Source organism: Dryobates pubescens, chromosome 18 (genome assembly GCF_014839835.1).
Source record: "Dryobates pubescens isolate bDryPub1 chromosome 18, bDryPub1.pri, whole genome shotgun sequence".
NCBI classification, from domain to species: Eukaryota; Metazoa; Chordata; class Aves; order Piciformes; family Picidae; genus Dryobates; species Dryobates pubescens.
In genome coordinates this window covers 15,289,477-15,317,325 of record NC_071629.1, presented here as the reverse complement: position 1 = coordinate 15,317,325, position 27,849 = coordinate 15,289,477, and the positions used below count along the sequence as shown (strand labels likewise).

Here is a 27,849-nt window from a genome sequence, read left to right as displayed (position 1 = left end):
TCAGCTGAAATCCCAGATTCCAAACCCACCTGGACATTCTCATCTTAGCCAAGCTGCTATGGGCGATTCTGCTTTAGCAGAAGGATTGGAATAGATGATCTGCAGAGGTCCCTTTCCATCACACCATGCTGGGATTCTGTGATTATTCCCAGGTCTGGTATCATCCTCTGCCAAACTGTAATCTTTTATGCTAGGCAAATTCCATAAAGGATGGAAGATACTCCAAGGGATGACCAGGCAAGCTGTGTAGTCATTCTCTAGTTAGTGCAGATCTCATAGGCTGCAGTGCCTTGGTCCTACAGGACATACAGTGCTCATGATACATCAGGCCACAGCCCTGATATTCCAGCCAAACTCTTACTGGTCACTGCTTTTCATCCCAGTTCTCTAGCAATTCCACCAGGCACAGCAATCTTCACTTCCTTGTTGTTATTATTTTATTTAGTTATTAGGAAAATAATCTGTACTGAAAGAATAGTCAGGCATTGGAACAGGCTACCCAGGGAGGTGGTGGAGTCACCATCCCTGGAGGTGTTAAAAAACACGTGGACATGGCACTTCAGGATATGGTTTCGTAGCCATGGTCATGTTGGGTTGATGGTTGGACCCAATGATTTTAGGGGTCTTTTCCAACCAGAATAATTCTATGATTCTATGCTGATGCAACTGCCAGATACCTTTGCAACACTAAAAGCATCTCAGCAGGATCTAGTGCGGGGTGTGCCTGCTGATGGCAGGGGGGTTGGAACTAGATGATCCTTGCGGTCCATTCCAACCCTGACTGATACTATGATACTATGATAATGCTCCTGGTTATCTTTCTCTTCTTTTGAAGGTAAACTGATCAAGAGTAACAAAAACAAAAACAACAACAACAATAGCAAACCACACACACACACACAAAAAGGGAAAGCAATCCACATATTCAACCTGCTCTGGGTGACCCTGCTTTATCAGGGTTGGTTGCACTATATGATCTCCAGAGGTTCCCTCCCAAGCCCCACCATGCTGGGATTCTGGGATTCAGCCATGGGACTCCAACAGTGCTTTCCTTTAAGCCTGTAAGAAGTCATGTAACCCTAGTGTCACATTTATGGCATTACCAGGAATGACAACTTGTATGGGCAGCTGTAGAGCTTCCCCTTCTCTCTCCTTATCAGCACAGTGGTTTGTGTATGTTGTTTAGGTTGGAGATTAGGAACAATTTCCTCACTGCAAGAGTGGTCAGGCATTGGAACAGGCTGCCCAGGGAGGTGGTGGAATCATCATCCCTGGAGGTGTTCAAAAGACATGGCACTCTGGGATATGTTGTGATAGCTATGGTGGTGTTAGGTCAGTGGTTGGACTTGATGATCTTAAAAGGTTTTTTCCAAGTGAAACAATTCTCTGATTTGATGTTTCTCTGAAAGCCATATAGATCAGATTTGCATTGCAAAGCACAGAACAACTCCCTCCCCATAAGCTGAATTTCCAGAAGTGTCCCTTAAATGCACTGGGACACCTCCCAGGACAGCTGGCACTGGCTCAGTAGAGTTTCTAACCCAGGCTGTGCTACCCCTGTGGCTGAAGGACCTGGGAAAAAGATGTGAAGGAGTAAGGGGAAGCATCTGCAACTCCTGTAGCCAAACCAGGCTATTCCCCAGCATGGCAGGAGTGCTCACCCCTGCTGAAATCCTGGTGTGGTGAGAGCAAAGACATGGGACAGGAGGAAGCCTCAAAGCGTGGGTGGATCAGTCACCACCCCAATGGATGGAGATACTGCTCAGGTGACGGGAGCAGCTGCGATGAGAAGCCCACAAGAGATGGGGCAGGCAGCAGTGCTGTGTGAATAATAACACCAGGAGGGGTGCCTGAAATGTCCTCTCCCCCCCCAAATAAACCCCACTTTTGCTGTCTCCTAAGAGTGAGGGATGCTCAGACTTGGCTGCTGCAAGAAGGGAGGCAGTGTGGGAGGGGTGACTTTCCAGTGGGATACGCTGAGTGGCATCGGGAAAACTCCAAACTGCCCAAAACCAGGGAAAGGGGGCAGGGGGGAAGAGAATAAAGACATGGGGGGTGGCGGGGGTAGGGGGCGGTTATAAAGACATTTTCTCTTGAAAGACAACTTGCTTCTCAGAGCTCATCCTCCTGTGCTGGAGCCCCCAGAACCCCCTAGCTGGGAAAAAGATTCCAACACCCTCACTTCCCTTTGGGGGAAGCTGGGACAGGACCGGGGGAAGATGTTGCCACCTGATGCCCCCCCAGCTCTGACTTTGCTGAGAAGCAGCAAGGAACAACTGGGAGCCTTCCCTTGCCCCATCTCAGGCAGCAGCGGCAGCAGCAGGAAATCCAGGAGCTGCGAGCAGTGACAGGGAGGGCGAGCGAGCGCTGGGTCCCTTCGCCTCGCCTGGTGACGTCTCTCCTTCCTCCTCTTTTTTTTTTTTTCCTGTCCCTATAAAGAATCTCGGGCTCGCATCAAACTTCCCAGCGAAAGCAAACCAAACCCAGAGGGGTGGGAGAAAAGGGAGAGATTCAAAACACACCTACAGCAGGCTCTGGCCATGCCCAAGCCAGCTGCCTGCCCTGGGTACCGTGGGGTAAGCCCAGGCAGGTAGCCAAACAGGGAGATCTGGGAGCTCCCTCTCGTCCTGCCTTGGAAAACTCGCTGAAGTTGGAGAGATTTGTTCTTCTTCCTTGATCTCTGCATCACCTGCACCTCCCTGGATAAATACATCTAAGAGGAGGCATTTTCATTCCAGCCACCTTATCCCAAGCTCCCGGCAAAGAACTGCAGCGACTCGCAGGAGTGCAGGAGACTCTTTTGGCCAAACTTTTCCGGTCTTTTTCTCTGCTTTTTAACCCTTTTTTGAGTTACTTTGCAGCACCCAGACGGGCTGGGAAACCTCAGGCAGAGTAACATCGAATTCCCCCAGGAATTAGAAAAGCAGGGGGGAAGAAACGAGGAATAATTGTGAAAGGGGGGGGGCAGAAAGTTTAAAGGAAGAAAGGAGGAGGCAAAATACTTAAAAGGGAAGAAAGGAAGGAAAAAAATACTTAAGAAGGAAGAAAAGAAGAAAACCAAAATCTGCAGCCCAAGGATGAGGCAGTGAGTGGAAAGAGCAATTTAACTGGGATCAACAAGTGGGAATTTCTGCGCTTCCCTTCCCAGCCCTGCAAGTCTTTCAGAAACTTGTTGCTGGAAAAAGAAAAACTTGATCCCTGCTTTTCCCTTTGGACTTCTGTGTTTCACAAGGGATTTTTTTAGGAAGCATTGGAGATGCTCCCCAAGCTCAGCACAACTCTGGCTGTCTATGTCCTTCAGGGGCTGCTCCTGATGCACGGTAAGATCCGATTCTCCGATGCTCCCCATGGAGTCAGGCTGCTCAAGGGGCGGGGGTGGGACACGGAGAGCCGAGGAGGCTCCCACGGAGCCCCTGCAGCTCTGCGTATCCCCCCACCTCCCCCAATCAAGGTGCTCTGTGAGGTGCAAATCCCAATTTTCACTGATTAATGGGATTTAGAAGAGTTCATTCATGACACTGTGGATTGTGTAGGGGGCACAGGCTGCTATTGACTGGGGAATTTCTCGTGACAGTACTGATGAGGATTTAATTTCATTATTTAATACTGACTGTATTTCACACCTCAAAACTTCAGTGTTTGGATGGTTGGACTTGATGATCTTAGATGTCTTTTCCAACCTTAATGATCCTACAATTCTATGATCATCTTTTCATAGTTTAATATCAAAACTTACAGAAACTCTGTGAAGCATCCCTAACCTCGATTTCTTTTTTTTAATTCAGTCAGGGATTTAATGTATTCATAGACTGGTTTGGGTGGGAAGAGGCATTAAACACTTTGCTGGTCCAACCCCTTTGCAGTCAGCAGGGACATCTGCAACTTGAGCAGGTTGCTCAGAGCCCCAAACGACCTGACCTGCAATGGTTCCAGGGATGGGGCATCTCCCATCTTTCTAGGCAACCTGGGACAGGGTCTCACCACTCTCAGTGTCAAACATTTCTTCCATCTCTCTGGTCTGAATCTCCCTCTTTTAGTTCAAACCATCACTCCTTGTCCTGTCCCAACAGGCCCTGCTCAAAAGTCTTTCCCCAACTTTCTAATTGGCCCCTTGAAATCCTGAAAGGCCACCAGAAGGTCTCCCCAGAGCCTTCTCCTTTGCAGGCTGAACAACCCCAACTCTCTCAGCCTGTCCTCCCATCACTACTGTGGCCTCCTCTGGCCCTGCTCCAGCAGGTCCATGTCTCTCCTGTACTGAGGACTCCAGACCTGGCCCCAGCACTGCAGGTGGTGTCTCATCAGTGATATTCCTTATGCAGGAAGGAATGATTGGCATGCACTAGCCTCACTGAATTTCACATACCCCCTCCAGCACCTTCCCCACAGATACCTACAGCATAAACACCTAAGCCTGAAATGGTTCTCCAAAGGACTTCTCCAGCCGTTCCCAAAAACACTGAAGCAGCAAACCCTGCAGATAGAACAGAGCTCTCCCCCCACCACAGAAACCCCTGGGACCTGCAGCAGTGCCTAGGGTAACCCTAGGGAAGGCATCACCCTGGACATCAAGCCCCACACCACACTGGACACCAGTACCCACACCTTGAGCTGCAGCTGGTGCAGTAGCATTGGAGACTCGCGCAGCCCTGGGAGCATTCCCTTAAAGCGTTGCATCTGGCTGACACATGCACGAGCAGCCAGCTGCCTGCTGCAGGAGCTTCCATGGCTGAGGGGGCTGGAAAAGTTGCCTGTAGAAGGTGTGTTTATTAGAAATCCAGAATTCCCTGGATCAGAGGGAGATAACAAGTATCTAGCAGAAGGGAGAAAGTGAATTCACTTCATCCAGGATGAACTACATCCAGGCTGGAGTGGAGCATATTGTGCAATGCAAGAGCAGTTGTTACTGAGGAGATGGGTGCAAATCTTGGCTAGAGATGCAACCTGCATTTACAGGCTGACTTGGGTCCTCAATTACCGGGTCACTCTCCTAACAATCTGGGTCCTAATAACTTTGGAATGTGGTCCAGATTCACTTTCCCATCAGTGCAGGCACAGAGACAGCAGTGTCTCCATCCTATGACAAAGAAAGGAAGGCAAGCACATCGCAAACTGTCCCTGTAGGCAAAGGCAGATGATGGATTTGGAAGCAGCATTATGGATGTCAGACCTTTGTCCATCATTAAGAAAAGATAATATGTTCACACAGTCTCAGTGCGCCCTAATTAGGCTGGAAGCCAAACTGAAACAGGGCCAGGAAGCCAGAGGATTCTGGATAGTGCTGATGCTACTGAGGTATTAACTCCTCAGCCACCTTCCTCTCAAAGATGATCTCTGGCAAAGAATTCAATGACTCTATGTTTGACCTCCCAAGGCAAGAGAAGCATACATCTATTCTGTAGGCTGTGGGTTAAACCTCCTCAGGCATATTTGCTGCCAACATCAGGTAGGGTTGTGCTGAAGAGGATGACTGAGTCAAACCCCAACAATTCTATTTGCAATGCAGACAGATCTCACAACTATGAAAGACATTTGGTACCTGAGATGCTGAGTGAGGGCAGTGCAGCTGAGGTTAGGACTTCTGGTGCTCTGGTTGGGACTTCTCAGGTGCCCAAGCAAAAGGAAGATCCTTCAACTCATACCAACCTGAGCAAAAGAGTCTGAGTGTCCTCTCCTTCCCTATTAGTAGCTGGGAGCTGTGTCCCAGCCAAGGCTGTCTATATGTGTATAGATGCCAGAGCAGAAAAGTTAACCATAGCCATGTAGTCAATTCAGACCAAACAATGGTCTTCTTCAGAGAACTCATTTATGGTGCTTTCAGACCTTGGGGGTGTTTAGCAGGGTGTAGAGACCACGCAAACATCATGCTAATAATTTCCTGCCTTATTATAAACCCCAGCTTCAACATGGTTTGGTCAGGCATTGGAACAGGCTGCCCAGGGAGGTGGTGGAGTCACCATCCCTGGAGGTGTTCAAGAAATGTGTGGCCATACACTTTGGGACACAGTTTAATGGCCACGGTGGTGTTAGGTTGATGGTTGAACCTGATGATCTTAGAGGTCTTTTCCAACTCAAACAATTCTATGATTCCATATTTTATGTGCCTCTAAATTTCCTAAGACAGTTCTATGAACATCATTAAACTTCCACTTTCTGTTTGCTTATGACACAGCTTATGTTCAACTCCTCAGAGTATTCATCAGAGTCTGTCTGCTCAGACCTTCTGATGTAGCAATTATTGTGCAGGTGCCAACAGCTGGCACATGTTTTAGGTACAGAGAGAGTTGGTTAAAAACAGCCATTTGAAAAACAATCTGTAAAGAGCTTTTTACACTCTCAACATTGCCCATAAAAAACTGAGTGTCCTTTCTCCCCCTGACATTATCATCAGAAAGGTTTTAAGATAGGAGTGATGCAAATAACTTTGCAGGTATTGGAATAAACTCAACAATTTAACTGAAAAACAAACAAGATTCAAGAATAAAAATCAGGTCCTGGCTGATCCCTTTGAAATTAAATCAGATCTGAAAGAGAAATACTTTTTTTCTTGCTTCATTTTGCATCCTACACATAGAATAATACACTAGGATAGCCCTTTAGCTTCTTACCATTAATTTCAATTACACCAAGTAGTAGTAGCTGAGTCCAAAGCTTAAAGAGCTCAAACTCCTCCTGGTTTGTCAAGCAGGAAGCTCACTGCGTGTAGCTGAGAAGGCTGCAGGCTCAGCCATAGAACCATGGAATTGTTTTGGTTGGAAGAGACCTTTAAGATCATCAGACCCAACCGTTAGCCCAGCACTGCCAGGTCACCACTAAACCATGTCCCTCAGCATCACATCTGCATGGCTTTGACACCCCTTCAGGGATTGGGACTCCACCACTGCCTTGGACAGCCTGGGTCAGGCCTCCACAGCCCTTTTGGGGAAGAAATTGTTCCTCATGTCCAGCCTAAACCTCCCCTGGGGCAACTAGAGGCTGTTTCCTTTTCACCTGTCACTTGCTTCTTGGGAGAAGAGACCAACCCCCACCGGGCTGCAACCTCCTTTCAGGGAGCTGTAGAGAGCCAGAAGGTCTCCCCTCAGCCTCCTTTTCTCTAGGCTGAACAACCCCAGTTCCCTCAGCTGCTCCTCAACAGCCCTGTCCTCCAGACCCTTCACCAGCTTTGTTGCCATTCTCTGGACCTGCTCCAACCCCTCAAAGTCCTTCTTGGAATGAGGGGCCCAAAACTGAACAAAGTTCTGCGCTCCTGCAAAGTCTGAGGCTTTCAGGGTATAGTTTTGCCTTTCTCTGAGGCAGCCAGTGCTGGAAAGTTGGGGCCTGGGTAGCTGACAAGATGGGCTGTGGATCAGTTCTAGCAAACCAAAAATGTGTCTCTTAATTGGTGTTCTTCCTAAACATTTGCTTTACTGTGGGAAAATGTTATAAAAAGCAGAGAAAGCTTTTTTTAAGATTGTGATATATGAGCCTCCTGCCTGAAGCTGCCACATTTGAAACCAACTGGAAATCTCTTTACACTAATTCATCCATTTAAGGCAAGGAAAAAAAATGTCAAGTATTTCTGAATACTCCCTGAACTTCTAAAACCCAGTACTGCACCCAGAAGGATACTGAGAATACAAACCAGGCTGGCTGCTGAAGGTTGCTGATGTAAGAACTCACAATATTCTGAGCACTATTTATCTCCCTGCATTTCCCCCTTGGTCTGCTGACTGGTATCAATCGAAACGAGAGCAGTGAGGTTCGTTTGAGTTATCTCTGGCATTTCATGCATCCTCTGAGACATTCATGTAATGATGAAATATTTGTGCAGAGCATTAGCTTGAACTACTTTACTTCGAAGTAATAGATCAGGTTGGGCTGAACATATATGATATTTATATTGCTGGTGGGTTTTTCACCTGTGTAAGCAGCAGAGTTGGACTAGATGATCTCCAGAGGTCCCTTCCAACCCCAACCATTCCATGATTCTCTGATTCTTTCATTCTCTGATTCTTTCATTCTCTAATTCTTCCATTCTGTAATTGTATGAACAAGGGCAAAGTGTTTCCAACCACGAGGGAATTCTCAGGTACAGCCAGTGGTTGATGATTTGTGGTTTTCCTAAGTTTGTCTCCCAAATCACCAGCACAGTTTGAAGGAGGGTGAGGATCTGCCCTTTGCCACATATGTGCAAAAATAAAACTAATCTTTTGCTTCCAAAGTTATTTGCAAAGTGTATGCAGCAAAGGGTCACTTGAGCATCAGCAAAGGACAGAAGGAACAAAGCAGCTGCTTCCAGTTTACATTGCAAAACAGCTTTGGGGGCAGCAGTAGCCACCTGCATTTTTTAAAGCTACACAGGAAATTTCCAAGAGGCAGCATCTGACTTTCAAAGTGAGCATGAGGAGGATGCTGAAGCACAGCCCTGCTAAACTTCCCATGCTTAGTTTGATGTTTCTTCTGATCAGCCTTGCTCCACCTCTCCTTTTTTTTCCCCCCCTCTAAACCAGTGCAGTGTCACTGGGATAGGAATTGCAAGTGGAAGTAATTAAAGGATGTTTGGAATATCTAACCAACAGCTAGGAACAAAATAGATCTGTGCCTAGTGTTTTCCTTCAGAAAGCAGCTCGGATGACTGACAGCACATGAAGGTTCTGCATGCTGATCAAGACATTCCTGTTCCTCCAGTCCTCACCTTAAGGCAGAACATCTAACTGTACTCTGTCACAATGGCCAAAAAATAACTGGCTACCTAAATAAGCTGGTGTAAAATGTGTGTAATAGGGAACCGAGATTCTCATCAAATTAGGCACCCCTTTAATTTTTAAGGCCACGGAGAAAACAATAGAAGCTGCCAAAACCAACCAGGTAATTGCCTGGAAATGGCATTTAATAGAAGCATGTGCTTGCAGCTTGCCCCAGGGAACAGAACTTCAGCAGCAAAGAGCTCACAATTATCAAAAGCAAGGCAAGAGTAGAACAAATGGTGTGATGCAAGGTTTTCTCTTGGAGATGTGACCACAGAGACTTGTCCATGAGCCACGTGAGAAAGGAGGCAGGTTCAGAGAAGGCAGGGACTCTGATCTGTGATAAACAGAACTGATGGATATCCATCTGGTGCAAATCCCAGCCCATTTCAAATCAAGTATTAACATAATTTTGGAGTTGAAGTAGGCAAATCTTGTGGTTGCTTTTACAAGCTGATCTTAGCTCTTGCACTCACCAATAACTAAGAAATGAGAAGAATCTCTTGGACCTTCTCAGAGCTGAATCTGGTGTGATGGTGCTTGTCTAAGCCATAGCTGAGTCAGGGCTTGCAGCACACAGAGCCATCACTGGCATCACACTGTATGTACCCAAGTGACTGTCCCAGCTCTGTGAGCTCAAAGGCTGTGGAAATGTAAGCAGTGAGATCACATACTAAGGGCAGCTGAGCTACCACCCTGTGCAAATGTTGTTAACTTGTGTTTGACTAACAGTGTAATACAGCTATGCACTCTGGTACAGAGTCAGTAAGTCTGTGGATTGCTTTGTGATGGACAGTGAGGGAATCTAGACTGCTTTGTGATGGACAGTGACTAAGTCTGTGGATTGCTTTGTGATGGACAGTGAGGGAATCTAGACGGCTTTGTGATGGACAGTGAGTAAATGTGTAGCCTGCTTTGCAATAGTGAGTGAATCTAGACTGCTTTGTGATGGACACATTAGTAAACTAGTGGACTGCTTTTCAGGCAGCCCAATACCCACATCTCCAAGTCCTTGGATTAGTTTGTCTTTACACCACATGTTTTGTGTCCTCACTACATCCTGCATCCCTTCTCCTGCTTTCCCCCGCCCCTCTCCTTTCCTGTATGTCTCCTAAACTCCCCTCAGGGCTCAGGATTCTTTGAATTTTTCATTAGAAAAAGCCAGGAGGAATTTCTTAGCCTTCCCATAACAGGAGGCTGCACAGACTCTCTTCCCTGTACCAAAATGAATTTTGCCTTTAAAATGCCGCCTGGTACAGAGATTTTAGCAAACCAAGGTGGAATTGTCCAAGACCTGCAGCTGAATCTCTTGTCTTCTTGCTGTAAGGAATTTTACAACACGCCATTTTTCCAAGCCTTCCCCCCCAAAAAAATCTGGAAATGCAGAAGAAGTCTAAAGAAGCCAGTTTTCCTTCATGCCCTGCAGGGAATGGCAAAAGCATATGGTCCCTGAGATTTTAATAATCAGCCAAAATCCTAAACTCAGGCTCAGAATGTAAAGGAAATATAGGGAGCAGCCTTCTATTTTCAGGCCACTTGCCTTTGTCTTCTGCATTTCCACATAGGTTTCCTTAGATCTTCCTGTGTTTTTCTGAACTGTGGGAACATGATTGCCAAGGAAGTGGAGAGGGGAGTTTTCAGCCCTGCTGGGATTGTTCTTGATTTGAGGGTCAAGGAAGCTTGACCTAGTCATTACCTGTTCCACTTTTTTTTTCTTTTCTTCACAAGATCACTGTAAATCTAAACCACCTCAGCCAAAATATTTGCTTCCTTAGAGCCCACAGCTCAGACCTTGCACACCTTGAATTCTTCCTTGCAGATACTCCAAGGTCAGTGGTCAGGAAGAGCGCCAACCACCATGGGGCTACTTTGCCTGTTCCTCTCTAGTTATGAGTAAAAGGGGATTGCTCACAGGGATAATCCACACAAATGCCCAACAGCCTTTCTATACAGTATTCATCCTGTTTGCTCTTAACTCACAGCTCATTAACTCTAATCAATGCTGAATACAGCGATTTAGGAGCTAAAGAAGTTTCCTCCCTGTCTCTAGAAGCCTGCAGCAGGTAATGTGAGCAAAACCCCATTTCTCATCCTCAAAGCCGTCACAGCTACTATGAAAGTCTCTTTTTGGACCTTTGTAGCCATAGGGAACAGCCCTGAAAGCTGATACCAAGCCTGGACTTTCTCAGCTTTTATGCTGTGTTGTGCTGGTGTTGGTGTTTCAGACCTTTAGTGTGCAGATGCCTTCTCCAGGAGTTATAAGACATATTTTTCCCTTCTGCTTCTTCACTTTTTCTTCCAGCTGCCCAAACCCAGCTCCCCAAGGGACTGTAACATGCCCACACAGTAGCATTTGGAAGCCCTTCTTGAGGGCAATCCTAATCACAATGTGCCTTCATACAGGAAATGGCTGTTGGAAGAGATTGCCCAGAACTCTCAACAGGAAGGCTGTGTTTGAAAGGAGGGAAGTAAAGCACTGGGGATTATCAGTGGCAAACCTTAAGGTTTCTGTCTTTCCTTGCAACAAAATAAATCCCACAGGTGCTGGGTTATCCAGCACTGGGTCACTGGGTACCTCCCCCACCTCCACTGACAGAAGGGTTCCCATTCCATTCACAGCTGCTTTGGAATTCTCAAAGAACTATGGAATAGTTTGGGTGGGAAAGGACCTTTAAAGCTCATCTATTGCAACCCCCTTGCAATCAGCAAGGACATCTGCAACTAGAGCAGGCTGCTCAGAGCCCAAAACAACTTGACCTCTCAGGACTATCTGCACCAGGGTCTCAGCACCCTCACTGTCAAATATTTCTTCCTTCTCTACAGTCTAAATTTCCCTCTATTGCTTTAAACCATCACCCCTTGTCCTGTCACAACAGGCCCTGCTCAAAAGTCTGTCCTCAGTTTTCTGGTCACCCCCCCTTAAGTACAATTACTTAATTAACATTGTCACTGATAACTTATGATAGTTTATGAGCAGTCCTTAAAAGCCCAGGTACTACTTTGCCCCTCATCCCATGATGAATATCAGAAGAAATAATACTGCAGTGGCCAGGAGCAAGGAGAAATGCTTTTCCCAGATTTCCTTCTGGATGTATAGGAGGCAAGGAGAGAGGTATAGGAAGCAAGGCAGTCATTCCAGCTTTTGCTGCATGACACAGCAGGATGGAGCCAAACAGTACATTTGTCTAGCTAAAGGGGGTTTGTACTGATACAATCACACAATCATAGAATCAGTCCAGTGGAGGCTACAAAGATGCTGAGGGACCTGGAGCATCTCTGTGAGGAGCAAAGGTTGAGAAATTTGGGGCTGTTGAGCCTGGACAAGAGCAGCCTGACAAGGGATCTGATCAGTGCTCAGCAAGAGCTAAAGGCTGGGGGGAGGGAGTGGGAGGGCAAGAGGATGGGACCAGACTCTTCTCAGTGGTGCCCGGTGACAGGACAAGGGGCAATGGGCACAAACTGAAACCCAGGAGGTTCTATCTGAACAAGAGAAACTTCTCTGGTGTGATGGTGCTGGAGTCCTGGGGCAGGCTGCCCAGAGAGGATGTGAAATCTCTTTCTCTGGAGAGATTCCAAACCCAGCTGGCCATTGTGACCCTGGACAAGCTGCTGTGGGTGCCCTGCTTTAGCAGGGAAGTTGGACTGGATGATCTCCAGAGGTCCCTTTTAACCCCCACCACGCTGAGATTCTGTAATTACCAAGCAGAATAATTAATCCCCAGAATCCTATGTCAGTGTGAACAGAGTGGAGCATGCAGAGGGGAGGGATTCCCTGGGACAGAGTCTCCTCTGGCTGCCATCTCCATGCGGTTGGCCTCACTTTATGTTTCTCACAGCTCATCATCTCACTCGGGGCTGACTTTTCCACATACAGTGATACCGTGGGTCTCTGGGAAAGTAAGACCCAGTTGTTATCATGAAGCTGCTAATGATCCCATTAACAGTTTTATTACTTAATCCACAGATCCATCAGGTTCTGACTGATCTCCAGAAAGGAGATGAATCAGGTCTTCAGCGTGATGTATTTATAGGTTTGGAATCGCTGTGAGGTTTCTAGGCTGTGCTTGCATTTATATTGTTTCTCTTGGCTTTCTGACTGTCAAATAAACACGGGCAGCTTCACTCTCTGGGTCAATTTGGGCAATATCACCCTGCCCTAATGAAAGAGAAGTGCAAGTCTAAACAAAAGATTCAGTTTGGCACCATCCCTGGGATGAAGGAACTGTGTGGGCAAGGTGAATTTGAGAAGACAGCAGGCTGAGGAGCAGAGCACATCAAAGCTTCCCCCATCTGTAGTGTACACTGCAATTCCCATCAGGAAATGTTATCATTACACTTGAAGGAGGATGTATATGAGGCCGGTTTATTCTTCTTAGTATTATGGAAACGTAGAATCATTAGGGTTGGAAGAGACCTCTAAGATCACCAAGCCCAACCATCAACCCAACACAGCCATGGCCACCAAACCATGTCTCAAAGTGCCATGTCCACACATTTCTTGAGCACCTTGAGGGACGGTGACTCCACCATCTCTCTGAGCAGCCTGTTCCACTGCCTGACCACTCTTTCAATAAAGGAAATTCAGTGTACATGTCCTCTGGTGCAACTTGAGGACATTTCCTCTCGTTCTTTCACTGGTTACTCAAGAGAAGAGACCAACACCCACCTCAGCGCAACATGAGATTATTACGTGAGAGTACTCTGACCTATAGACCACACAGAAAGACTGTTAGACTTGGGTGCATCTATGCTATGGCTCACAGCAGAAGAACATTGTTAGAGTAGAAAGTGAAGTTACAACAACCCCTACAAGAAATCTGAGGTTTCACAAGATATTAATTGGACTGTGATCTTTACACCAGGGATAAAAAGGTTTGGTATAAATTAGCCATGTACTTTGCCTTTCTTATTGCTATCTGCTTTGCACTTGAAATGCTATGCTCCAGCCCACATGGTGAAATGCCATGATTAATTGAATGTACTAAAACATGAAGGAGTGAGCCTTGTGGTTATGAAGTTGATCTCTGTTGAATTTTGTGCATAACTCTGCTTGTTAGTTTGCTATTAAAAATAAACTATTAACCTTCCCTCCCTAATGTACTACCCGGCATGTCAGAGCTGGGATCCAATATCATCCAGGGCAGGCAGTCACAAACAGGCACCACAACATCCTGCAGGTCTACAAGCATAGACTAATGCTCCCAAGAGGAAGGTTCTCCTTTTCCCAGCCCAAGGATCTGTGCATAATTTGTTTTAACATCCTTTGTGACGGTATCTTCAGTTTTCTGGAGAGCTCCTGGCTCAGCCATTGGAATGTGCTGCCCAGGGAGGTGGTGCAGTCACCATCCCTGGAGGTGTTCAAGAGGGGATTGGACGTGGCACTTGAAGCCGTGGTTTAGTTAGTCACGAGGTGTTGGGTTGGTCTTTTCCAACCTTACTGATTCTATGATTCCATGATTCTATGAAAGAAGACAAAAGAAGAGGAAAGGTGGAAGGTTTTCATAGAGTCACAGAATCACAGAATGGGTTGGTTTGGAATGGACCTTTAAAGGTCATCTAGTAAGCAGGGACTTCTCCAGCTAGATCAGGAACACTTGGGTGTGTTGGGATGTAGGGAAGGTATCTCCTGGGCTGATCTTGCAGTGTACACAATAAAGGCATTCTGAGGAATTCTCAGCCTACATGGTCAAAGGTCTCTCTTGTGCCCTTCCATTTAATGATTGAGGAGATGTTTAGCATGCATTTTACTGCTGGCCTTTGAATGGCTGCCTTTTTGTTTTGATTCTATATTGTTCTGAGTTAAATAGTAGGAAAAGAGAAATCTCTGCCACCATAACATTCTCCTATAGGTCTATTCATTATAGATCCCAAGAGGAAACTAGGAGTTGGCCAGGACAATGGGCTGATGGACAAATGAGCATACATTAACTTTCTGTGGCCATATAGTGCTTCTGGGCTGCATTTCCTTTGCATTCTTAGGAACATAATGTGCTTTGATGTCTTCCTCTGCCTTCCACTGCTCTCTTTAGACATACTGGATATCAAGCAGCCTCTGCAGCAGAGGCCTGATGTGGATGTCCTTCAGGCAGATGTGGTGGTGCACTGAGGGATACTTTTGGGGTGAGTGGGAGGACCAGAAGAAGAAGAAGCCCAGCCAGCTCAGCAGAGCACTGGCTCAACTGGGTTGGGGGTGCTGGGGTGGCTGTTGGCCCCATGCTACGCTCCAATTTTTGTCATGAGGAAAAACTTCTTTCCTGTGAGGGAAGGAGCCCTACAGCAAGCTGCCCAGAGAGGCTGTGGATTCTCCTTCTCTGGAGGGATTCCAAACCCACCTGGACATTGTGATCCTGGGCAACCTGCTTTAGCAGGGGATGGGACTGGATGATCTCCAGAGGTCCCTTCCAATCCCCTCTATGGTGGGATTCTGGAATTCTGTGAAACCAGCTAGGATGTCAGGTGGGTTGGACATAAGCCATGATGTTTAAGTAATACTCTGGTCCCCCTGAGAGAATCAGAAATTAGTCTCTCTCCTGTCCTCCATACAGACTTCTATAGAACCTGGGTCTGCCTGTTGCTCTTTTGCTCTGATATGTGATGATCTCACCTACTTTGCATGGGAACAGAGCCAAGCAGATGAAAAAGATTAGATTAGAGCACAGATCAGTCAGCATTACCCTGCCTTTGGGGCTGCACAGTCTGAAAAGCATGACAGCCTTTTCTGAAACCCTGCCTGTCCCACCCAAAAGGTGTGTCTAACACACCACTCCCTGCTGATGCTGGCTTGCAGAGCCTGCTGACATGTTCTGGGTACCACTAGGTGCCTGGCCAAGCTTGTTCCTTCTCGACTCAGTAGTCCAGATGTGGCCACACTAGGGCAGCTAGGGGCAGAGAACCTCCCTTGACTTACTGGTCACACTCTTCTGAATGCTCCCCAGGACACCACTGGCCTTCTTGGCTGTGTGATCACATTACTGGCTCATGCTGAATTTGTCAACCAACTTCTGGTCCTTTTCTGTGGAGCTGCCCTCCAGCAGATCTACCCCTCACCCATACTGGTGCAGGGGGTTATTCTGCCCCAGGGGCAGGACCCTACACTTGTTCTTGTTGAACTTCATGCAGTTCCTCTTTGCCCAGCTCTCCAGCATGTCCAGGTCTGGCTGAATGGCAGCATAGCCTGATGGGTGTCAGCCATACTTCCCAGTAATGTATCATCAGCAAAGTGGCTGAGAATACACTCCCATGCCTTCAGCCAGGTCGTCAATGAACATACTGAGCTCAATTCTGACACCCAGAGAACACGGTACTTCCCTCATCCTCCTGGCCCACACAGAGATAGTAGGTTGCCAGATCCATGGGAGGGATAAAGAAGCTCAAACACACAGACACAGACATGCATAGGTGCAAATGGAAACAGTGTCACTCCAGTTACAACTGGCTTCTACAAAGCCTCTTGGTTTTCATTCTGACTGTGTCTTCTGGCACAGAGGAGTTTGCAGAGCTAATTTTCAGCTCCTGTCTAATGGATTCCCCTGCTGAGTGTCTGTTACAGTTAAAGGATTCCAGATTGAGAGTTTGTTCTCATCTCCCCTGTGCACATCTACATTGGAGGTACATCTTGGAGAGTTGCTTAATGAGCCTGGAGGGCTACCGAGTGTTTGTGCTGACGTTCAGGAGGAGTTTCCCCTCTTCCTTGGAGGAAGGTGGCGTTCCCACCCTCAAAGCCCAGTTGTTTTCTTACATCCCAGTAGAAATAAGGTGATTATAGGAACATTGGGTTTATCAATGTTGAGCAGCAAAAGAAATTCCCCTACCTAGGAGCTCACTTGTTCTGAGCTTATAGAATCACAGAATCATTTTGGTTTGGAAAGACCTTTAAGATCATTGAGTCCAACCATTCTCTAACTCTACCAGGCCTGGTGCTAAACCACATTCCTCAGCACTACATCTCTTCATCTTTTAAACACTTCTAGGGATGGGGATTCAAACACCTCCATGAGGAGCATGTTCCAATGTTTGAGAACCCTTGCAGTGAAGAAGCTTCTTCCAATGTCCAACATAAACCTCCCCTGGTGCAACTTGAGGCCATTTCTTCTCATCCTGTCATTTGTTACCTGGGAGAAAAGATTGACCCCCACCTGGCTCCAACCTCCTCTCAGGGAGTTATAGAGTCAGAAGCTCCCCCCTCCCAGCCTCCTTTCCTCCAAGCAACCCCAGTGTGCTCAAAACACACTGTTGCCCCCTCGTTTCTCCATTCCGCCCTGTGCTTGCCACACTGGGCTCTCTCAGAGGAGAGGACAATGCCATCCACACCAGATACTGACTAGTGCCAACATCTTTCAGCTCCTGCAGAAACCAAAGAGAGCCTTTCTGTGGACAATCCTGCAGCTCAGCACAGAACTTGGAGGCAGTTTACTTCAGCTCTAATTCCTGTCCTGCTGCAGGCTTCCTGTATGACCTGAAGTGAGATCCTTATCTTATCTCTCCTCAGTTTCCAGCAGTATATAACAGCAATTACCAACCTCACAAACAAGTTGCAAGGTTAAATCCCTTTGTAAGCCATCTCCTAACTAATCTTAGAATTGCAGACTGTTATGATTATTATTGCCATTTTGACATTGTCCTTTCTCAGCCATGGACATTTTGTTCTCATATCTGCACCTGCCCACAGCTACTGTTGAGGTTTAATTGCCATTTACCCAAAAGTTTTTCTCATTTTTGAGCACAGGATTTTGGATCTTCACCCCCAAATGCCCTTTGAGATTGGGCATGGCCATGCAGAGAAAAGCCCATGAATGATAGAATTGGAACAGGCTGCCCAGGGAGGTTGTGGATGCCTCCTCCCTGGAAGTGTTAATGGCCTTGAGCAACCTGGTTTGGTGGAAGTTGTCCCTGTCCATGGCAGAGGGGTTGAAACTAGAAGGTCTTTAAGGTCCCTTCCAACTCAAACCATGCTATGAGTCTATGAGACACACATCTACAAACAAGGCAACCAATTTCATGGCCCTTCCACCACAAAGCTTTTTGTGATTCTATCATCTGCACATACCTGGATACCAAATCTGCAATGCTTATTTTAATAATTGTTAAGATTTGGTTGCCTTGAAGAAGGACAGAAAGATATTATTTCTCTTTGGAAAGCATTTTAGTTTTCCAAGGACATGACTAGGCAAAGACATCCCTGCAGGGGTCATCAGTGGCCAGGCATAGGAACAGGTTACCCAGGGAGGTGGTGGAGTTACTGTCCCTGGAGGTGTTCAAGAAACATGTGGACATGGCACTTGGGGACATGGTTTAACAGTCACGATGGTCTTACATTGAGGGCTGGACTCGATGACCTTAGAGGACTTTTCCAACCAGAACAATTCTATGATTCTAGAAGCCAACAGGACAAAAAGAGTCCAGGTGTGGTCAGTGTTGGACCTGGGCACTGGGTAGGATTAGGGTCAGGGCTGGAGTCACATTTGGGTTAGGTTTAAAGTTGGGAGAGAGCAGCCCACAGTCCATTTGTGAGTGGGGTTGTAAAGGGGCTGCCCGAGGAAGCAGAGACATGCAAGTTTCTGGGAATGAAGTAAGCAGTGGAGACAGAATGTGCCCAAGGAAGCAAAATGTCTCACTGAAGCTCTCTTCTTCTTCTGGGAGTGAGGGAGGCATCAAGGTGAGGAAGAAGTCTTCCTCACCAAATGACAGTCACAGGCACTTGTCAGTGCTGCAAGACCAGGTTGTGGATGGGTTATGGATGATGGTCGTCCGGAATTCCTCACCTACCCCAGAACAAAGTATATTTGTGAAGCTGGCCCAGAAGGTCTACCAGACACTCAGCACTCATCCAGGCACTGTTTCGGATATATGTGGTCAATAATCTGGCTCTTTCCATGTGCATTTAGGCCATATGAAAAAGATCAAATTCCTGAAGAGGTAGAAAGAGTGATCTCTACCTCCAGGCTCAGCTAGAATTACAATTTCTTAAGCTTTTACCAAGTGGCTTCTCTCACTGAAAAGGGAACAGCATAAATGAGTTTTCACTGGAATATGCAATCCTGTCATTTTAATTAAGATGAAAACATAAAGGTAAATCAAAATGCCTGGGCATTATCAGTTTTCCTGGCTATTATTCTACTTGTCAGCTGGGACAATCCATTTGCTGTGTGAACTGCAGTGCTAAGGGGACGGCATCTTTGTGTTCAAGAGTAACATATTCCCAAGCATGTTGTCTTTGGCATGGCCAATATTTTATCTGCCAGAGCCAACATTAATGAAAAATTCCTGAAAAATTCCACATTTCAACACAGCAACACTCTGATGGGAATAACAATCTCTCCTGACCTCATTCAAAACCAGATATTGGGCAGGGTGTAAAATAGGGAGGTTTGCCTGAACCCGTCCACTCAATGATTTTGGGTGCTTTGTGTTGCCTGCCTTTGTAAGTGATGTTGGCACTGTCAGGTTGTGTATTCCCTACAGTGCCTGCATCCAAAAGCAGCGTTTCTCTAAGCAGACTTGCATGCCTTCTACTTTTGTTGCATAACACTCTCATCTCTTGGAAACATCTCTCTGAAACTGCCCAGGGAGGTGGTAGAGTCATTATCCCTGGAGGTGTTCAAAAAATATGTAGACATGGCACTCTGGAACATGGTTTAATGGCCATGGTGGTGCTGGGTTGATGGTTGGACTGGATGATCTTAGAGGTCTTTCCTAACCTTAATGGTTCTGTGATTCTACGAAAGTGATGCATCAATTTAATAATGAGAGTGTGTCTGCAGAGAAGTGGGTTTCCATTTCTGAGACAGAGCTGGTAAAGTTGTGAGTCTTTTTGACATAGGGGATGGACTATTTGTGATCCATTACAGTAACCATTAGCTGAGATGACTTGCAATATTTGGGCTCAATTTCTCATTGCATTGGACAGTCTGAAAAACACAGGTCAAGCAAATAGAGCTGTGAAATAAAAGTCCAGACATGAGCAAGGTGGCTTTAAATCACTGTGAGAGTGACAGGGAAATGGAAGGGAGTCATTTACCTTGATTTGCGTAAAGTGAATTCACACAGCTGGTCATTTCCCTCAGGAGTTCAGAGTACTACCACACCCTGAATACTGGGTTCAGTTTTGGGTCCCTCACGCCAAGGACACTGTGGTGCTGGAGCAGGTCCAGAGAAGGGTCTGGAGACCAGGCCTGGTGAGGAGCAGCTGAGGGAACTGGGGTGGTTCAGCCTGGAGAAAAGGAGGCTGAGGGGAGACCTTCTGGCTCTCTACAACTCCCTGGATGGAGATGGGCTCAATCTTAGAGGTCTTTTCCAACCAAAGCAATTCTGGTCCTAAAGCTCAGGGGGGCATGCTGGCTTTATTAATGTAGTGTAGGTCACTCAGTAAGTGAAGAACCAAATGTGCTTGTCAACAAGCAAGAAAACCCACACTCCCTCTTACCACTGAAACCTTTCTGTTACACCCACACCATGAATCAGAACACAGGGCAAAGGAAAATCACAGCTTACAAGTCAGAGGCATCCAACATCAGCTCATTCCACACACATATCCACACCTGATAACAAGCAAAGCAAGCAGTTTAATTTATTCCCCCCCTGTTGTCAGGTTCATGATAGCGTCTACTATCAACAACTCTCTGTCATGCCCTAGAGACAGGAGAAAACCTGACAGCACAGAGATAAGATCAGGTACTAATTTGATGCTGTGGTCCAGCACAGACACAATGTGGTGCAAATGCTGTGGTTTCAGCCCCTGGAAGGTTGTCTCCTTACAGATTTTGCCCTGCTTTGGAGACTTTGTAAATGGCAGCTCTTCAGCCAGCTGTGAGCACAGCATGTTATAGAATCATAGAATTGTTTTGGTGGGAACAGACCTCCAAGGTCATTAAGTGTAACTGTTGACCTAACACCACCATGGCCATTAAACCACGTCCCTTTGTCCAAACATTTCTTGAAACCCTCCAGGGATGGCGACTCCACTGCTTCCCTGGGCAACCCATTCCAATGCCTGGCCACTCCTGAAGTAAAGGCATTTTTCCTAATATCCAACATAAACCTCCCCTGGCACAATTTCAGGGCATTTCCTCTTGTTTTATCACCTGATACCAGGGAGAAGAAGTCAACCCTCCCCTCACTCCAGCTGCCTTTCAGGGAGTTGTAGAGAGCCAGAAGGCCTCCCTTCAGCCTCATTTCCTCCAGGCTGAACAACCCCAGTTCCCTTAGCCGCTCCTCGCCAGCCTTGTTCTCCAGACCCTTCATCAGCTTTGTTGCCCTTCTCTGGGCATTCCAGTCCCTCAATGTCCTTCTTGGGAGTGAGAGGCCAAAAACTGAGCCCAGGTGTGGTGTCACCACTACTTGTAGTGCTCCTCCTGTGCAGGCAAGATCTTCAACGTGCTCATGCTTTGAGCAGCTCCCACCTTTACTCCGGTTTTAAAGGGGATGCAAAGGGAGGCAGACAGGTTCTTGCCAATCACAGACTTGCTGCCTGCTAAAATTGCATCAGTTTCTGGATCAAGCCCAGGGTTGGTTCTGATGAGAGACATTGAACACAATGTAGATGAATCAGGGACAGCACATCTGGCATTGCCTGTGTGCTGCAGGAATATAAATAAAGGAACCAGTAAACTCCAGCTGGTGAGTTATTTGCACAGCAACAAGGCTGTCAGCTTGCTGATACCACCACCCAGAGAGAACAGGGTGCCTTCAATCACTGGGGGTTGCTCTGGGGCCCACTCTTAGATTTTTATTCTTTCTCCCTATGGGAGGACTCAAAAGCAAAGGATTATAAACACTGTTTGCAAATAATTTGCAAGAGTGCTGGAGTGAGCGGCGGGCCAGGCCCACAGTGCTGCCAATATTTAGAACACGATGATATTTTATTTTTGGAAGTATCTAATACAAATGTTTTTTTTTCCTGGAAAGATTCCTTCTCCTGCTTGCCTCCCCCACCTCCCCCATACTGCTGGTGCCAATATCTCTGTTGCAACTTCCTTGCTCCCAGCCGTTTCCTACTATAGATTTCCCTCCCCTCTCTCCTGGAGCTGATGGTCCAGGTTGAACCTTTCATTGTTCTGCTGGTCTGGAAGGAGGCAGCTGTCAGCATCTGACCCAGCTGCTGAGGCAGAGGTACCCAGTGCTGCTTGGGATGTTGATGGGTAACCCTGCAGGTTCCAACTCATGCTATGGAAGGGAAGAAGCATCACAAAGATGTTCTGTATCTGCCAGCCCTGTGCAGACAGTGTGCCCTCATGGCCAAGATGGTAAATGGAATCCTGGGGTGCATGAAGAAGAGTGTGGCCACCAAGTCAAGGCAGGTTGTCCTCCTCCTCTACTCTGCCTTGTGAAGGCTACAGATAGAGTAATGGGTCCATTTCTAGGCTTCCCAATTCAAGAGAGACAGAGCACTACTGAGTCCAGCAGAGCCTGCAAAGGGACCTGAAGCATCTCTGTGAGGAGGAAAGGCTGAGAGAGCTGGGACTGTTGAGCCTGGAGAAGAGCAGCCTGAGAGGGAATCCGATCAATGCTCAGCAAGAGCTAAAGGTGGGGGCGGCAAGTGGAGGGATAATGGGCACAAACTGCAACCCAGGAAGTTCCACCTGAGCTCAAGAAGAAACTTGTTTGCTGCCCAGAGAGGTTGTGGAGTCTTCTTCTCTGGAGAGATTCCAAACCCAGCTGGACATTGTGATCTTGGGTAAGCTGCTGTGGGTGACTCTGCTTTAGCAGGTGAACTGGACTGAATTATCCCCAGAGGTCCCTTCCAACCCCCACCATGCTGGGATTCCATGTTCTCTCAGTCACATGAGCCCCTGATCTTTTCTACAGTGTCTCTCCAGCTGCAGGGAACAGGGGCACTTCACCACATGCCACATTTCCCTCCTTTCCACCCTCTCATCCAAGGGAAGCATTGCCCTCAGAACTGATAGTGCCTATTTTACTCCATCACTGTGCAAACTGGCAAGCTAAGCACTATCTTCAGCTGGGCAAAATTTGGCACAGAGACACAAGCAGGAGCCTTGGAGCTGAGGGTTACAAAAACTGCAATACCCAAAGGGTCATTTTGATCCCTTGAAGCAAAATCATCATGCAGAGGAGTCATGAAGAAAGATTTATCACATTACTTCCCTGATTAGCCCAGGACACCAGTTTTAGGTTCTGCAAAAACAGTGGGGATCAAATTCACTATGGAGGGCAAAGACCAGTGATTCATTTTTCCTTATTCTTTATAGTCACTTTTCACCTTGAGGAACAAAAGGGCCTAAAGTCAGAGACCGTTTTTTCCTGAGTCTTGCCAAAACCTCTCTCTCTGCACTTTTCTTCCTTTTTTTGACTTTTCTTTAATAAACCATCATTAAAATCTGGGCCCATGGCCGTGACAAAAGAAAAGAATATATTTGTGTATACTTCAGAGACGGGAAAGAGCCTGTGTGCCAGGGCTAGTCACAGATAAAGGAATTCCGGACATTATTCCTTGTGCTCCTAGGGGTTGTGACATGGGATTTCCTTTCAAAGTGGTAAATAGCCCTACAGTTGTTGTAGAACAGGGTGGGGTGGTCACTGGTTTCTTTAAAACAAGGAGAGATGAAAGCATGTTGCAACAAGAAAGGCTGGACTCTTCTGTACGATGAACCTTAGTGAATGGGGGTACGGGGTGCAAGCTGACCCCCACCCAAAGCTCCAGCTCAAAGCTTTGCCCTCATAGGCTTCCCCTGGTTTATAGTTTGACCAGTTGCCCTCTGCTTTGGGAAGAATAGCTCATGTCACAGCCAAATAGATTTAACTGTTAAGGAGACAAAATCTCAGGGCTTGATAGCACTTCACATGTCCTCCTAGATCTGCAAAAGGTAGATGGACCTGGAAGGCTACACGTATCTTTCAAAGCCAGAGAACCTCTCACTGCAAACTGAGGGATGCTGGCTGACTGTCCTAGTCTGCTATGGGAGCAGAGAGGGTCCAGTTCTGGGCTCTCCAGCTCTAGAGAGACAGGGAAATACTGGAGAGAGTCCAGCAGAGGCTACAAAGATGCTGAGAGGCCTGGATTATCTCTGTGAGAAGGAAAGGTTGAGAGCCCTGGGGCTGTTGAGTCTGGAGAAGAGCAGCCTGAGAGGGGATCTGATCAATGCTCAGCAAGAGATAAAGGGTGAAGGGCAAAAGGGTGAAGCCAGAATCTTCTCAATGGTGCCCAGTGACGGGGCTAGGGGCAATGGGCACAAATTGGAACCCAGGAGATTCCATCTGACCAAGAGAAAACTCTTTGGTGTGAGGTTGCTGGAGCCCTAGAACAGGCTTCTCACAGAGGTTGTGGAGTTTCCTTCTCTGGAGAGATCCTAAACCCACCTGGACATTGTGAATCCAGGCAGGCTTCGGTGAGTGACCCTGCTTTAGCAGGTGGCTTGGATTAGCCCATCTCCAGAGGTCCCTCCCAACCTTCTCTATGGTGGGATTCTGTGGATACCAAAGCTGTGAGCTTCAGGAGGAGTCTCACCAGAAAGCTGAAGCTGTTTGGAACCAAGAACACATATCTCCCTTTACTGAATCCTGACAAGACTGGGATGAGCAGTTTTCTCTTCTAAGATGACAGCAGTGCTAAAGGTGCAGATTTTACCCTGTTTGCATCTTAAATGGAAATACATCCAACTTTGTGCATGGATTCTGTTGGACTTTGCAATTAAGGACTCACCAAAGTGCGCTGATTTTGCAGAGTGTGGGGAAGTTGAAAGGGGGGAGGACTGTGAATCGCTTGATGAGGGAGAAAAGGACATTAGGCTAATTTTATATTTGGATCTGAATACAAAACAGTTTCCTTTCCTCCCTCTTCCTGTGCTGTCCTGGAGAACTGACTTTAACCACACTGTTAAATCAGGGCTTAAGGAGAAGGGGAAAGGAGATCTGCATGTTACTATTCTCCAAATTCTCAGAATTCTCAGTACTAAATGTTCAGTTAAGGAATCATCAATGGAATGATAAGTCAGCATATGCAGAGGTTTGCAAATGGAAGGTTTCTACATGACCCTTCTTACTGCTTTTGGGTTTACTGCTAGATGGAATCATAGAGTAGCTTTGGTTTGAAAAGATCATCAAGTACAACCTAACACCACCATGGTCATTAAACCGTGTCCCAAAGGTCCATGTCCATGTTTCTTGCATGCCTCCAGGGATGGTGACTCCACCACCTCCCTGTGCAACCTAGATATCTGAGTTCCAACTCTATAATCCTTCCACTGTGTCACAACACACCCATGGATTTATTTTCTCTTTAAAGTACAGTGAGATCTCATGTCAGTGTAATACAATGATAAATTGTAACACTCAGCTTCTAAACTTCAAATTGGGAAGGTGCAAAGAGGCTGAACTGCTGCTTCCAGTGCAAGAGTCAGTTTGGATCTGCTGCAAAGGGTCTTGTTCCACTACTGAATAAGATGTCCAGGAAAATCTAGAGAGATTGAAATCATAGCTGCATTCACAGAATCATGGAATCATAGAATGGTTTGGGTTGGAAGGAACATTTAAAAGTCACCTAGTCCAACCCTCCTGCAGTCAGCAGGGACATCTGCAACTAGAGCAGGTTGCTCAGAGCCACAAATAACCTTATCTGCAGTGGTTCCAAGGATGAGGCATCTCCCATCTCTCTGGGCAACCTGGACCAGGCTCTCACCACCCTCAGGGTCAAATATTTCTCCCATCTCTCCTGTCTGAATCTCCCTCTTTTAGAACAAACCATCACACCTTGTCCTGTCACAACAGGCCCTACTCAAATTTTCATTCTCCACTGCAACTCATTAGCTTAAGAGATTGTCAAAAGGCTCAAATCCCATACAGGACACATGGAAGATTCCATCCAAGTTCAGAACTGGAGAGTTGAAAGGAAAAATGACACATTTTCTTTCTTTGACTCCTTCCTACCATCCCACATTTTTCTGAAAACCAGAGAAAAGAGAAAGTTCCCCTGTTCACTGCAGCTATCAAGTATCTTCTGAAATAACTGTATGGCTGGTCTGAGGAACAACAAAGACGAGTAAATGAATCATACCAAGAGAATTACTCACACATACACACTTTCAAGCAGTGAACAGCTCATGCTTAGCATTGTTAATTCACCAAGCATGCCAGGCTGTGCAGCCCATGCTGCTGCTTGTGGCTATTGAGGATGCCAGGAAAGAATCAGTTGGTTCCCAGTACTAACACTGATCTGAATCAGACCCTGGGATTGCCTGCACACATTAGCATTGTGTAGGTATGGCAGTCACATATCAGCAAAGCACCATATGTAGCAGATATCCTGGTACAATCACACTAGGTCTCTTAAGATGAACTACATTTTGATGGCCAAAAGCCAAACAAACAAAACTCTCTCAACAATACACCAAGAGAACCCTTTTGGAAGGGTTTATAAACAGCTAAACAGATCTTATACTTGGTTTAAGTGTAAGATAATAAATACAAATACCTCAGGTAAATGAAGAATATAAAAATAGATTGTCTGTCCACCTTCCCAATGGTGATGTGAGCACAGGAGTATCTATTTCCTTGGAGTGGAAACTGTCTCTTAACCACAGTGCCATTAGCCAGTGTCATGATTCATAGATTCATAGAGTCATAGAATGGTTTGGGTTGGAAGGGACCTTGAAATCACCTAGTTCCACCTCCCACACACCACAGACAGGGACACCTTCCACCAGCCCAGGTTGCTCAAGGCCTCATCCAGCCTGGCCTTGAATACCTCCAGGAAGGGGACATCTGTGATGGCCCTGGACAACCTGTTCAGTGTCTCACCACCCTCATTGGAAAGAGTGTCCAGCTAAATCTCTCCTCTTTCAGCACAAAATCATTCTCCCTCATCCAGTCACTACAAGCCCTTGTTAAAACTCCCTCCTCAGCTTTCTTGTAGGCTGCTTTCAGGTACTGGAAAGCTGCTAAAAGGTCTCCATGGAGATCTCCTTATCCTGCACTGTAAGGTGGAATCAGCCTGGGCTTAGGGGACTGAACTGAACAGTTGAGGTTGGAAGAGACCTTTGAGACCATCAAGTCCAACTGCTTGCCTAGAGCTCACAATCCTACCACCACTGCTAAGATACTACCACTAAACCACATGAACCCAGCAGCTGTTAGGAAGAAAATTTGCAAGACTGGTGCTTGACATACAGCTCTTTTTCCTCTCAAAGAGTGTTTTTTTCCTCCCCCCAAAGCTGCTCACATCCTGTGACCTTACAGTAAAGCCCAAATGAAATACCTCACAATTTTCCTAAATACTATCTTTATTCTTATGGCTCCTGTATGAACCACTGCTATGCAGTTAATGCTCTGCAGCTCTTTCTCCCCTAAGACCTTGTAGACAAGGGTTTACAATTTGGCATCTGAGGTCTCGGCCTGAAACTTCAGCTTTGTTTTTGTACTCTCCCCAAGAGTCTGTCTGAAATTGATATAAACATTTCGATAGCTTAGGAGTGCAACAAAATGGTCAGCCTCCCTTTCCAGCTGGAAAAGAAACCTGGTTCTTGGAGTCAAAGTATTGCATGTCATTGGCTAGATGAGTGGCTGGTCTCATCTTGGCTTGGCCATGCAGATCCAGGCATCTGCATAACCTTATGGCACAAAAAGTTATAAAAACCACCTTTATTTGACTGTGCAAGAACTGCTTTTTCAAGGTATCTGTTTTTCTGTAGTGGAAATTGCTTCTCTGTTGCCTTGATATACATCATGCACAAATGCCATCATATTCAGCAAGAGACACCAGGAAGCCCTCAGAAAAAAACCCTAGAAATCCCTCAGTAACATAGTGCACATCTGCCTGATGAAAATAAATACCCCATACTAACAAGCTGACTGGCTGCTCAAGACAAGAGCCCTATGAAAGAAGCAAGGAAGGACCAGAGCAAATGCTTGCTCTGCCTTGCTGAGCTGTCTGCTTGTCCTGCAGTGTCTCAGACCTGGATTTCATTACTGGGATCAGTTCTCTGAATTCAGAGTACAGCAAATCAAGACTCTGTATGTGGACTCAGGATGGGAAGGAATCTCACTAATTGCCTGCATGCATTTGCATTATTCTTTCATCTCCTGCCTTGCTATTTATCTCCTCCTGAATCTAAACGGTGACATTTTTTCTTTCTTGGTGACATCAAGTTTTCATTTTGCTTTCATTCAGTGCTCA

The 27,849-nt window shown here is 46.5% G+C and overlaps 1 protein-coding gene across 1 annotated transcript in view; it reads left to right on the top strand.

The window, feature by feature from the left end:
* The first annotated feature begins 2,454 nt into the window (after positions 1-2,454).
* The window catches only part of LOC104300147 (vascular endothelial growth factor receptor kdr-like), a 148,793-nt gene continuing 123,398 nt past the window's right edge, over positions 2,455-27,849 (top strand). The window contains exon 1 of the mRNA XM_054169355.1: positions 2,455-3,320. Coding sequence (XP_054025330.1) covers positions 3,257-3,320 — 64 coding nt within the window. The 5' untranslated portion in view covers positions 2,455-3,256. The remainder of the gene's footprint in view (positions 3,321-27,849) is intronic.